Source organism: Rhamphochromis longiceps, linkage group LG11, assembly GCF_057381845.1.
Source record: "Rhamphochromis longiceps isolate RC_006_pf linkage group LG11, R_longiceps_female_GT1.1, whole genome shotgun sequence".
Lineage (NCBI taxonomy): Eukaryota > Metazoa > Chordata > Actinopteri > Cichliformes > Cichlidae > Rhamphochromis > Rhamphochromis longiceps.
In genome coordinates, this window is record NC_140567.1 from 17,985,001 (window position 1) to 17,998,821 (window position 13,821).

Below are 13,821 nucleotides of genomic sequence, written 5' to 3' on the forward strand. Positions count from 1 at the left end.
TTTTTTGATTGATTCTTCTGTGTTAGAAATGCCTGTACTCGCTCCTCAAGTGTCAACTCAGATCAGCATACTGTGCTGCATATGATTGAAAGGCTCCAGCCTTAAAATCAAAACAACATTTGAAAGCAACAAGCAGATTTAAAGCGCTGTGAAACAAAATACCAAAGCTCAAAAGCTGCAGGTACTGTAATACTTGCACTGTCTTTTGTTCTTTGGAAGCTGTGCTTAATATTATTTTTTTTAATAAAAGCCAAACTCTTTTTTTAATGTTTACTTGAGGAGTTTTGAAATAAATGATCCATTAATTTATTTTCTTTAATAACCTTTATTGAAGTCAAATCGGTCCATGAAAAGCTGCGTTTTTATGACTGATGTAATTAAAGTAGACATAAGTGACAATGATGCCCATCACAAGTTAGTCACTGACTAATGTGTTCTGGACTTCCTGCTGAATTGACCTGATGGCAAGCTAACACAAGCTAAAAGCTAAAGGTTTGCCAAGCTTAAAGCTTACCAGATTTCATAAGTAGGCTAAGCATAAAAATAACAGATATATCATATAACTGTTACTCATGTTGAGAAATTAACTGTTATGTTTCTAATGGAGTAAAATGTAACATGCAATTGCTGCTTTATGTCGTAATTAGCAGAAGTGGACAAGCAGTTGGAGAACTCTTGTTTGTACCAGTCAAAAGTTCAAGATAAACTACAAACAGAGAAGAATTGCTTCAATAAAATAAAAGACAACGACAACAAAATTCTTTTAGCTGCTCACTTTAGGCGTTGCAGCAGATCATCTGCCTCCATCTCACCCCATCGTTAGTACTCTCTTCTGTCACACCAGCCCTCTGCATGTGCTCCTTCACTACATCCATGAATCTTCCCTGAGGTCTTCCTCTTTTCCTCTTGTGTTGCAGCTCCATCTTAAAGATCCGGTCTCCAGTATATCCACTGTCCCTCCTTTGCACATGTCCAAAATCTCTGCCGTGCCTCTGTAACTTTGCTCGACCTGAGCAGTCTGATGTACTAACTTATAATCGAATCCATTCTGTTCTCTCCCAATGAAAATCTTAGCATCTTCACCTCAGCATGCTGTTTTTTGTCTTTTGTTTTCTATTTTAAAGGCTTACAGTGTGAGTTACAACTACAAACAGAGGACGAGCATGTCAGTCAGTCATCCAGGTCATGGTAGTCTTAAGAGCTTGACAAAAGGTAAATAGACTTCTATAACATGTTTGAAGATCCAAGAAACTTCTTCAGTTCTACAACCAAAAGGTGGCGAGTCCTTGGTATCATAACATGCATGAGATGACCTCAATAGGTCACATGATTAGGTGGCGCACGCCCACAGAGTGGTTTCACACAAAATCTCTGGTGGTAATCTCCCACGCCTATTTTACGCCTTGGCTCATGTGGTGACACACGTGATTAATAGTGGATCAACAACCACCTCCTCCCTGGGACAATCCCAAGCAGGGCTTAAATACCTGGGACTCTCCACCTTTTGGTTTTGAAACTGAAGAAGATTCTTGGATGAGAGGTGAAATGTCTTTAAACAACTCAAAGCAATCCAGTTTCCTTCGGTCAAGTTAGCTACTAAACGTGGTGGTCTACACGAAAACTTCCAAATGGAACTGGTGACACAAACACAAAACTAGGCACACGAATGCTGGATTTATATCATGGGGGGGTCAGAAAGCGGACTCCAAAGCAATGCTAAGATAGAATATTGGGGGGAAAAAAACAACTTATATTTATTTTTAAGCTGCTTTTGCAGCATTTGGGACATATGTTTAACAGCCTTAGGGCTGCGGTTTTGTAGCACCAGGAAGCAGCTGAGTAATAACAGCTTGTATTTTACACTTGTAAAGCCTGAGCGTATTTTTACGCCTCAAGTTCATTTTGGGCATATTGCACAAGTAACTACAGGAACTAGGCCCTCGGCTCCGACTGCTCTGCTAATGTGGCTCAGACTCTACATTGTGTGTATGCACAGCGTGAGAAACACAGAGACTCACACTGCAGCAGCCCTACCACATACAGAGTCAGCTATTATAATTACTGTAATTATCTCAATGTTACAAGTTCACACTCATTTACAGGTCACTGTAACTAAAAATACATAATGGCTACTACAAGTCCAAGAAAGAGACAGAATACATGTCCACCCAAAAACATATCCTGTCATAACTGTGGTGTACAACAGAGCTTCTGGTTGCAGTTCAGACTCTGAGTCTTCTTGGTGCTGAAGCATCCACAGGATCTGCGTGGCTCACTGCTGCTGGCAGCCTCCAGCAGACAAACAGAGAAACAGCAATGGAGGGAGGGAGGGATGGGGGGTGGGGGGGGCATGAAGGATAAACAAAAACAAACACAGACATCAAGAGCCACTGAAGCAGTGTGTGAGAGCCACGTGAGGCAGTCCACCCTATGGAGAAAACAGCAGCTGGTGTGTACACTAACAGCCCTACAGGGGCTGTGGCCTCCACAGCCTCAACTATGGAAAAGCAGAAAAAGGAGAGATGGGAGGGCGATGGAAGGGGGATGCTAGGGGCTAAATGGGGTGAGCAGTTAAGCCTTGTTGGTTACAGTATTGGCAGCAAACGAAATGATAGAAACGAGTGGAGGGGGGTGGAGGGATTTTTACTGTCCATCTTAAAAAGGAAATATATTGGGACTGATGAGTTTTTAAACGATAACGCATCTAGGAGTTACCACAGGGTTTTATATAGTATAAGGTTGGAAGAAAATTAACTCCTAGGTGGTTACAATTATGACTGTATTTTGCTGGTTATAGGCTCCAATTTAACCACAATTTAATAAAAAGTGACACCAAGTTCACTGCTAATGTTTCGATATGTAATAACTATTAAAAAGAGGGTTAAACAGTCCAAAAAAAGAGGCTTTTTTGATCATTGCATAGATTTTAAATGTGAGGCATATATTCTGATGACCTAAAAAAAAAAAGCAGAAAGTGCTTCAACAATAATGTGCTTTCTGAAAATTTGAACTCATGTGCACTTCTGTCCTATTGCGCACGTCTAAACGGGATTCTTCTGCTGTCTCAGGTTCTCATTTTTACTAAAAGGCAAAAATCGCAAAAACAGCACCAGACGATGTTTTCCACAGCAGCGGTAAGTGGAAAGCATGTCCTGAAAGTTCATCCGCAAAGCATGTAAGAAAAACAAGCGCTTCATAACATCTGCTCTGCTTTCATTTATGTCTTTTTTTTTCAGCTCTATTTATGGATAAGGACAAAACAAATACCTCAAAGTAAAATCAAACGGTAAAGCTTCAAAACATGCAATTTTATCAACATTTCGGAATTTTTCATATCACCTACAAGAGCATTGTGTGTGTGAGGGTGTTTGTGGGCTTCTGGCACGCCCCACTCCCCGCTCTCGTCCACCACTGTCCTTTATCTTCTTTATCTCTCTGTATTTCCCTCTCTCTCTCTCCATTTCAATATTGAAGAGAGTTTTATTAAGGGCTAGACTCGGATGTGCCGAGGCGCTCTTAGTAATTTTCCTACAAAGTGCTTTAATCCATCACACGGCCAACATGTGGCCTTTGCAGCCATACATCATCTAAGCCCACAGAGAGAGAGCGACAGACACAGAGAGAGAGAGAGAGAGAGAGAGAGAGAGAGAGAGAGAGAGAGAGAGAGAGAGAGAGAGAGAGAGAGAGAGCAAGCGAGGAGGTGGTAACATAATTTCAGCCCCCTCCTTCTTCAACTTCTTCTTCTTCTTCTGCTTCTTTTTCTTCTTCTCTGCGCTCGTCTCCCTCCAGAGTTTCCCAGCTGGGATGGAAAGCACATCTTCTCCACATATTCCTCATACAAGTCCTCTCTCCATTTACAAATCAGAGTGAGGTATGTGTGAAGATGGAGCGAGGGGAGGGGCTGGGTGGTAAGCAAGGGGAGAGAGAGAGAGGATGAGAGAGAGAGAAAATGAAAGAGATGGAGATAGGCGAGAGTGAATGAGTGTGTGAGGCTGAGAGAGAGAAAGAGAGAGATAAGGAAAATGGAGAAAAGCTTACTGGAATGAATGAAATTGGGGGACAAAAGCGGGTGATAGGAAGTCTGTGTGTGTGTGTGTGTGTGTGTGTGTGTGTGTGTGTGTGTGTGTGTGTGTGTGTGTGTGTGTGCGCTCTGTATGAACAAGGTGTGCGCGCTGTACTTGGATGAGGAAATAGAAATAGGCGGAGAAGGAGTGGAGATGAGTGGTGGGGGGCTGCGTTTCCCAGCATGCAGCTGGTGCTGAGTTGCCCTCTGTGTTGCCCCCGGCCAACACCTGCTTCCATTTCGCTTCCTCCACCCTCCTCACGCTGAGGAGCAGCGATGAACTCCGGGCCCCCTGACTAATGGAATGGGCCCTTGCTCACAACCATTAGAGGATTGGTGTCCCTTTCGGTGCCCCCGAGTGCCCTACGGTACAGAAAAGGGAGAGGAAGGGGCGAGGTAGAAGATGGTGGCAGGTCTGCCTTTTTTTTTTTTCCCTTTTGGCCCAACACACACACACACACACACACCTGGTCATAATATAACAGCCTAGAGTAATCCAGCCAGAGTAAGGCTTGACATAGCTTAGCATCTGACTGAGGCTATTTCTGAGAGGATATTAGAAAATTCTGAATTGGGTGCAGCACTGCGAGGTTTCGGAGAGGGAGCTCTCTGAATGTGTACGACAGCGGCCCCGGCTGATCGCGAAGCGTTTGTGTGATTTCATTTAGCCGGTAAATCCAGTGCTCTACCTCAATTACATCTGCTTTACTCAGATGGAAAACACACCTCTGTGTACAGAGGCAGGGGAGGGGGGGGGGGGGGGGGAGGAGAGAGGAGGGGAGGGTGGAAGCAGGGAGCGGATTGGGGGATTGAATCTCTCGATGAGCTGATAGCACGTCCGAAGACAGCGAGCCAAGCTGTGCAGCGGTAATGTTATGCTAATGATATGGTAATGATATGGTAATCTGCCAGCAGTATTCCACCTCACTGGAGAGAAGGGGAATCTGGGAGGCCTTTTACCATTGGTTGGAGACCGGGGACTTCCTGAAGTCAGAGTTCAAGACAAAACCCTTTCTCACACACACACACACACACACACACACACACACACACAGACACACCACATTAACATGGGACAGGCACTTAATTGTCGAAGCAGTGATCTCAGCTAAAATAAAAGCAATGCAAAACATAGAGCTAATCTGGCTTTAATCGGATTTGCAAACTCTTAAGTAAGCAAGAAATAATACCTGTAAACAATGCAGTATCATGAAGACTGGGTTGGCTGCATTGTGAGTAAGCCTGCGAGCTTTATCAGCGTGTAATATCAAGTCGCTGCGACGCTGTTTTGTGTCGACATAAAGCGAAACAGAAAATCATCTATTTTAGATCGTGATCAGGGTCTCTTTTTTTCTGTGCCTGTGTGTGTGTGTGTGTGTGTGTGTGTGTGTGTGTGTGTGTGTGTGTGTGTGTGTGTGTGTGTAACTCTGCACCTGTGATGGCTGCCATTACCTGTCTACACAGAGCAGCTCTTTCTCTCGGCTTTGTAATGAGTGGGTTACACCACCGCCGCCTTGGTTGGAGCGAAAAGACTCACCATTGTGTGACAGGAGTCTCTGAATGCGCGTCGTTTATTATATTTTGCTACATTTCACTGCATCTCATCTAATTGGGAATGAGCTGATTTGCCATTTAATTTCAAGCATTGTTGACAAACTATAGCCCATCTTTAAAGCCTCCCAAATGAGCAAATGCGTAAGGCATTATATAAATGTGAATGGATCGACTCTATCACTTAGACACGCTTAAGAATCGCAAAAAGTGACAGGAAATGCTTAGGTATGTCTGCTAAAAAGAAAAAAAGAGGGACACCTGCAAAAAGCAACTGCAATAGATGATGGTAAATCTGTCCGTGTGGCATAAAGACATCATCTCGGGTATTTTGCTTTTGCTTTTCTTTGTATTTTACAGTTGCAAAATGGATATGTCAAGTCTGCACAATGGAGACATGCGATGACATTTTCCTGGATGCTGTACACTAAATCAAAGGGACCAACAATATGTTGAGTGCCAGCATGGAGACATTTGATTCCCATTCCACTCATGCAGTATTACTGCTGGAATGCCAGCAGACATCACAATCCTCCCAAGCTGGCACTGGGCTTGTCACACTTTTTATTCCACGTCAGTGTTTTCAAAAAAATTAAATAACATGTATATATATATATATCTCACAGGAAAATGTGAAGCCCCTGCTTCTTCTTGATACACTTTATTTGCAGCACAGAATGCGCAAATCACTGGTGACACAATTAAAATAGGTTTGACTTAACAAAGGCGATTTAGTGTCAGTGACATTTAGCATCAGCCTCTGGCGACAGACAGGTAAAAGAAGCCAGTCAGCAGATTGGACCTGAGGGGATGGGGAAAGTGGGGGTTGTAGAAGGCTCTTGTCTGGGTTTTGGTGTTGCTGGGATGGACGACTTATTAACACAGAAACACACAATTAGTGTAAATCCTTGACAACAGACTGCCACTGTAGGCTTACACCAGGGCATCAAAGCTCCAGCACCCCTTAATTTGAATGACCAGACTATGGGTGCTGAACTCAACGACACATATAGAAAATATGTTTTGTTTTTTTTCCTCACTGAACTGTGCATATGCACAAATACAATAAGTTTATGTAAATAGATTAAAAAATTAGTGCATCATTAGTGTCTAAAAGAGGAGAAAACAATGCAGGAAAAAACAAGAGGTGTTTGTGGGTATACATGAGGGACAATGAGAGAGGGAGAGAGAGAGACAGGCAGAGAGAAAGACAGAGACGGGGGTGGACTGTCCAATACACTCCTGATAAAGGTCAAAGAGATGTTTTATTCATGATCCAGGCGGCAGCAGCAGAGGCAGCAGGGCCAAGGTTGAAATGAGCTCGCGTCCATGTTCCCTGGAGCCAGTGCTGCAAACAGCCTCACACCAGGCCAGCGGACACTCCAACTGACTGCTATCAATAATGCCAAAATGCGCGCACACACACACACCCTACCCTTATCCCTTATCAATAACTTCAAATCACAAAAAATAAGAAAAATGGAGTCTTAAGTAAGACTAATATTTTGGTCTGATTTCTATAATTATATATCGAACAGTAACAGTTGTAAATATTCTAGATCTAAAAATTCACGATTTCAGTATTTTTTTCATTATTTACAATGAAACTGTCAATATGCTGTTAAATGCATGTAATATATAATATATTACGATTTTTACAGTGAACCACTTCAACTATGTGTTTATAACATTTTTTTTGGATTAGTCAGACTTTACATTTGAAAAGCACAAGTTAAACAAAATCCCTTTTAAAATCCTGAATATAACAGCGCACAGCAGGAATGGGAGTCGATTCATAAAAGTTCTTACCTTTTAAATTTCTCTCCGCTGAGAATCTTTCATGAAACATTCACAGTGAAGAGAATCAGACGAGGTTCATTTCGAAATCTCTTACACCCTTGAACCCCCTCTTTGAACTCGCTCCAAACAAAAAAGGCAAAACCTCTGTACTGCACCTAACCGAGACCAGCTCCGAGCCCTTGTTTTTTTTTAATATTTATTTATTTCATTTTTTATTTCAGTGTAGCTGGGAACTTTTTGATGGAGCTGACACAGTCTGAGACTCAATAACTAAAGTAACCTTTAAAGCACAGATGTGTCTTAATCAGAAAGATTGTAGCATCACAGATTAAAACTTATGAAAATGGTTAAAGACCCAATAATTTCTAAAGACTTAAACACTGAGCCTATTCACATACTGAGTAGGGAAGTGGGGGTTTCAGGGGAAAGAGAGGCGTGTGTGCCTGTTTGGGAGCATAGATGTGTCTTTTTATACGTGTGTGTGTGTGTTACACTGTGCGGCCAGCCCACTCCAAGCATCTTTGATCAGATATGAAATATTCACAAATGCTGCTATAATTTGATGAAAGTCAGATATCCCTCAAATAGGAAATAGAAGTCAGCTCGTTGGCAGCTCTTAAATAAAACAAAATAAAAGAAATCTTAGAATCCAGATTTTAAAAATGTAAATTGCAGGCCCTGAGGTTGGAGTAACAAAGAGATTTTAAACATGCACTGACCCGTTGTACGAACTCCAGTCCATGCTGCTCAGCCAGAGCTTTGGCAGCTCTGGTGCCTCCGTCCATTTGCACTGCATAGAAGATGAGGCAGTTGGTCCCACGGTGCCCCTCTGTGGTCACTAGGTTCCTCTGCAGCAGGCAGCCCAGCACCAGCACAAACGCAGTGAACATGGAGCCTTTAACGAGAATATCTGTGAGAATTAGATCCATATTTTCTTTTTTCCCAAAAAAATAAAAAAAAATAATAATAAAAAAAATAGAAACTCTTGGAAATTATGCATGTTTTAGTGCACTGTGTAGGGATCAGCCCAGAGTGCTACATTACATAATGTTTTAAGCAGACACCTTGCCTGAAGTCTTCAATGTCAGTCAAACCTACAAAATAATCAGATTGTATTTGTGTATCGGTTTTGGTGTCATTTTGAAAGCACAAATGACAGAGTACATTTTTGGCAAGCCCACTAATTATTTGATCAAAAAGTTGTTTCCGCCCTTTAATGTCAGGCATCATTTTTCTCTTTCAAAATGCCACCTAAGGTTATTTCGCATACCCGTGCTCTTCACTGGATCTTTGTAATATCTAAAATCTGCAATTATATACATGCAACAAAACAAACCCAAACACCTACTTTTTTCTTTTCTTTTTTTTACATATTATCATAACACTTCATATACCATCTAACTACACAAATGAGTTGACACAGTTTAGGATTCTGCATCTCAGTACAGAGTATTGAACATTGGCAATTGTGAAACAATTTGCCCACAGCCACCTCCTCTGTACTTCTGCGTGAATTCCACCGAGGCTGCCACCTACAGCATGTGAACCACCCACCTGTAGCCACACAGAGTGAAACGTCCAGGATTTATCTTTCACCCTGTGCAATGAAAGCTAGAACTCTGGCATCGGGGGCCCCAAGCGAGACAACACACTCTCTCCAGTTCCCAACCCACACGTTTAATCTCCTGGCCTTGATGCAAATGCTTCTGAGAGCAGAAAACACTGCAGTGCCCTCATTGCGTGAACTAACTTCCCTCTTTAAGCAAAACAGGAACTTTATCAGTCTGTCTTTATGCTCGTACTTTTCCTGTGAACAATGATGGAACAAAAAAAAAAGTTGCCACGTTGCTCTTGAACAGCATCTACTGAAAGACTAAAACAGCCGATGTACTGCTGGACGAATGCCGCGTTGAAGAATATTAATTGCTTAAACTCCCTGTCCTTTCACCACATTACACAATCAACATTTACTGTTGATCTGCCAAGTAGGCCATTTTTCAGTTTTATACATTAGCTTACATTAAATGCAATTAGAAACGCAATCAGGCAAAGTGCTGTTTCCAGCGCGTATGTCTGCTGCCCGTGCAAAGAGCTCCTAAACTCTAAAAGGTTGCTTCTAAATACAGCTGCTCCTATTATACAAGCGACTAGTTGAGTAAGGAGGAATCATTTTAAGCCACGCGTTATGCAAACAATGCTTAAAAATAGTGCACGCAAGACATAGAACAAAATATATCGGACTTTTTGGAAGCCTGATGAACAAAACAAGCGGTTCTTTTAAATCCCTTCTTGAGAATCGTGATGGGAATTCTTAACAATGATTTGTTTTATGCGCAAAAACAATAATCCAACGTTATCACTTGCAGTGCCGGTATCTAATAGTGTTAATGTGCAGCATCTGTGGTTGAAAAAAATCTTTCTACTTCTTCATCAATTCTTTCAGCCTCTTTACTTTGAGAAATGCACCCGCTAAGATGCAGCAAAACTCTGAACCAGACGATTAAGACATCTCCGTCTATGAGTGATTCTGTTTGTGTGTTTATCTGACTCCTCGTCAAAGTGCCTCCTCCTGCAGCGTTTTTCGCCCCCACCCCAAACAACAAACAATGCAGCTGACCACTGTTTAAAGTCTGCAGCATCATTCAGCTCCTATCTCCCGAGCCACTGATTGAAATCGATAACCTCACTTGGGGCTCGAGCCCCAGTCAATCCCACTGAGGTGCGGGGCCGGGAGCGAACACCCCACCCAACGAGTAACCAGCCCTGGGCAGAGACAAAGTAGACAGGGGGAGAGGGAGGAGGGAAAAAAGAGGGCTCATGTGAGACTGGAGTACAGGGGAGCCACATTGAACAGTGTCAGGGCCTCGGGGCCTACTGGGACGCTGATAAAGTACCTGGACATTTTTATAGACAAACTACTTATTTCCGTCCTCATATCGCTTGGGAAGACTGATAACTTTATATTCCTCTCAGGCAGAGGAAAGAAAGGGAGGAGGGGGGTCCTTTCAGGAGTTTAATTGATCAAACTGTAGCCACAAGGTTTTTTTTTTTCTAGAGATAAAAGAGACTAGCACTCTCTCCTGTACAATACAGAGATCTTTTAGAAAGCAGACCCAATGAGGGGAAAAAAGTGTAACTCATTATGCAAAGTCATTACAGTCCTCTGACTACCCTCCTTAAAGAGAAGGCGTTAATGGTAAAACTGTTCATGATTTTCCGAGGTCAAACTACTGGTCACAGGATAATATTATTTCACAATGTCCACATTATCGCTCCAACCAAACTTTTTAGATGGCCGTTTTAAGGTCAGACTTAAACACCATGTCTACTTAGAGTGTTTAACATTAGTATATTACCATAGTAATATTGCCCAGGGGACATGTTGGTAGAGAGCGAGGGAGGGGGGGGGGGGGGGCAATGTCTCAATTTTACAATGGCTTTACAGTAGAATAATGTTCTTTCTGTCATGAGTCAAGAGAACAAACGCAATAAAAACTGAGCCACAATAATCAACCCCATCTCGAGCCATCAGCAAAATGGCAACACATATGCAAATGTTGTTAAATATTTTTCCTCTTTTTGTACATTGCCCTGAAAATACTCCAGAATCTTACGTTCATATGGATAAAGCAGACTTGTAAAGCTTTACAAGTCATAATGGACAGATTTTGTTGTCCGTGGAGAGAGGCAGGCTAGCAATTTTCCAGTGTTTAGCAAATGCCAGGCTGTAATATAAGGAGTCCTTGAGCAAGACTTAAACCCCTGCAGCAGCTGAACTACAGCTGACCGTAACTTCTGACCTTGTAGTGCGTTTGTGGACGGGTGCTCCATTTTTATCACTGACAAACAAATACTGTGGAGGCAGATACTTCAACAATTTAATGATAATGTTTCTCAACATAGTTTGGAAAATAAGAGCACTATCAAAGAATTTCTATATACAAGGTCAAAGAAACTGATGAACTCTGGACATTAAAAACAAACTAAAGCCCTACCGATACAGGATTTTGAAGACCGACGCCGATTTTGCAGACTGATGCCTATACTAATATTTGGTGGGATACAAAAACAAAAACAAAACAAAAAAACAGTTTTCCAATATATCCAATATTATTTCAGGCATTCAAAATATAAACATATTTCCAAAACATCTGTCTAGTTATTCATGTACTCATTTAGTCTCTTCCAGACTCTGCTCTGATCAGCTGGCTGTTGGTTTCCCCATTTCAAACACTTATCTTGCCAAAGGGAAGTTGCAAGTGTCAAAAAAATATGCAGAGTCAATACTCATAACATGGTTGAAGCGTTTTTCTCCTACCTCTTCTTTGTTTTTCAAGACATAACCAGACAGCATTCTGTACGGAGATCGGTAGTAAAGGAGTCCAGGTGAAAATAACTGGTTTCCTATGAAATTAAAAATCCTGCAGAGGAAGTCCAAAACATTTGAGTGCTTAAAATCATGTATCAAGCAAGGATGGAAAAATATTTTACTTGTACAACTACAACGGGGGCTACTCTGATTCTGTGATGGACTGGCAACCTGTCCAGCATGCACAGTCAGGATATACTCCAGGTTCATTGTGACCCTGAACTTGAAAAAGTAGTTAAATGGATGGATGGTTAAATGAAAACTACAGCAGCTGGTCTCCTTAGTTCCCAAACAAAGAGCAGTTAATGGAGCACATGGCCTTGTCCAAACTCTTTTGCAACTTTTTTTGGAACCATGAAAATTACCATAGATTTCAACATTTAAATGTTTAATATAACTTTTGTGCATTTAAAAAATGAAATATAGTTTTGGGCAAATTGGAAATTATTGCATTCTGTTCACCTTTTTATGAAAGGAGTCGCAAACGGAACTAAACAATCAATAATATTAATGACAGGTTTTTACTTTTCCTCCTTATATTAAAAACGTTGACTAATGAAAAAAAAAACACCTATATTATCAGCATAGCTCCACCCAGCTACATCATGCATGGGGGCTAGTCAGACATAAATGGGGGACACCTGTAGTGCTGCATGGCTATGGCCATTATTTCGTTTTACAGTGTGGAACATTTTCAGCAGATGTTGCTTCCAGTTGCTTCTGTAGCAGTCTGCCTCTAGTTATCCATATGTTGGCAACAGTGTTCTCTCCTTTACACACAGTTCATTAAGTCTATCTGGAAGCCTCAAAAGGATGCAGGTAATTACAACACCAGGTTATCACCTTAACATAATAATGTCCCACTGCATCCATTACAAGCACCAAATCCTTTTCAGAGTTCGCTGCTATTAACTGAGGATGATGTGGATTAATAAATGCATCCAGAGAACTGATGTGAGTATAGTTTAAGGTTCTCACACTGTTAGCCTCGGGTCTTGAATTTTAGTGACCCCCCCCACACACACACACACACACACAGAGAGAGAGACACAGCAAAAACACAAAAAACAACAAAACACCCAAACTGGTCCAGTGCATCAAAGCCTGGAAACGAGGCTACATCTGAGAAAGACGGGAGGAGGGAGTGGGGGTTCAACTCTCACTCCCTCCATGCAACACGGAGCTGTGAAAGGATAGAACGGGTTTGTAGAGTAGGAAGAAAAGAAAGCTCTTACCTTTCCCATCCAGGCGACAGAGCCCTTAGACAGACGGACTGCCTCCTGTTGAAAGCAGAACGGCAGGTCGATGCATCGTGGAGAAAAAAGAAAAATTCCGACGCGTCCATTTTTTTTTACTCTTCGTAATAAAAGATGCAAATTAGAGCATGCAAAACACCGCATCTACAGAGCACCTTCTCACAGAACAAGTCAAACGTGCAGAAATAACGATTTTGTAAGTCGGCAAAACGAGCACATCCACGGCGTGTGGCGGAAGGGGGGATTTTGTAAAGATGTGAGAATGCATTAGAATGCAAGAAATGGTGTGATGGCGAGAGGGACTGTTGGGAGAGACAGATCTGCATATGGAAATTAGGGTTAGCCTGCTTTAAATTCTTTTTCATACGGTCCATTATTTTGTATTCATTTGGGCGGAACCCCGACAGTGGGACCGAGGGGGACAAGTGACTTGACAAATCCCGGGGAAAAGTCACGGCACGGAACAGGTGCTTTGGTTCAGTGCTTTTTTGTGAGCAACTGTGTACGCACATACATGCTATGACGATAATGCTCTAAATATTTTTTCATATATCCACATAGTATTGTTTTCCCGAGTCTGTATTTAACATCTGTTATGTAAACTTAATTTCAAGTTAGCGTGTATGTCTTAACAAAGACCGAGAAGAAACTGAATGTAATTATTTTATTTGTTTAATGAGAGAGCTCAGCGGTGTTAGTGGTATACAGAGGAAGTTCAGGTTGCTCTTTAATACAACTCACGATAAATACAGCTGCTGAACCGACTATAAAACAACTACAAT

At 41.8% G+C, this 13,821-nt stretch overlaps 1 protein-coding gene across 1 annotated transcript in view; it reads right to left on the minus strand.

Moving 5' to 3' along the window:
• The window catches only part of LOC146658833 (furin-like protease kpc-1), a 222,907-nt gene extending 209,113 nt beyond the window's left edge, over positions 1-13,794 (minus strand). The window contains exons 1-2 of the mRNA XM_085422572.1: positions 13,019-13,794; positions 8,134-8,309 (exon numbers count right to left, since the gene is read on the minus strand). Of these exons, the coding sequence (XP_085278698.1) occupies positions 8,134-8,304 (171 nt within the window). The 5' untranslated portion in view covers positions 8,305-8,309; positions 13,019-13,794. The remainder of the gene's footprint in view (positions 1-8,133; positions 8,310-13,018) is intronic.
• Positions 13,795-13,821: the final 27 nt, after the last annotated feature.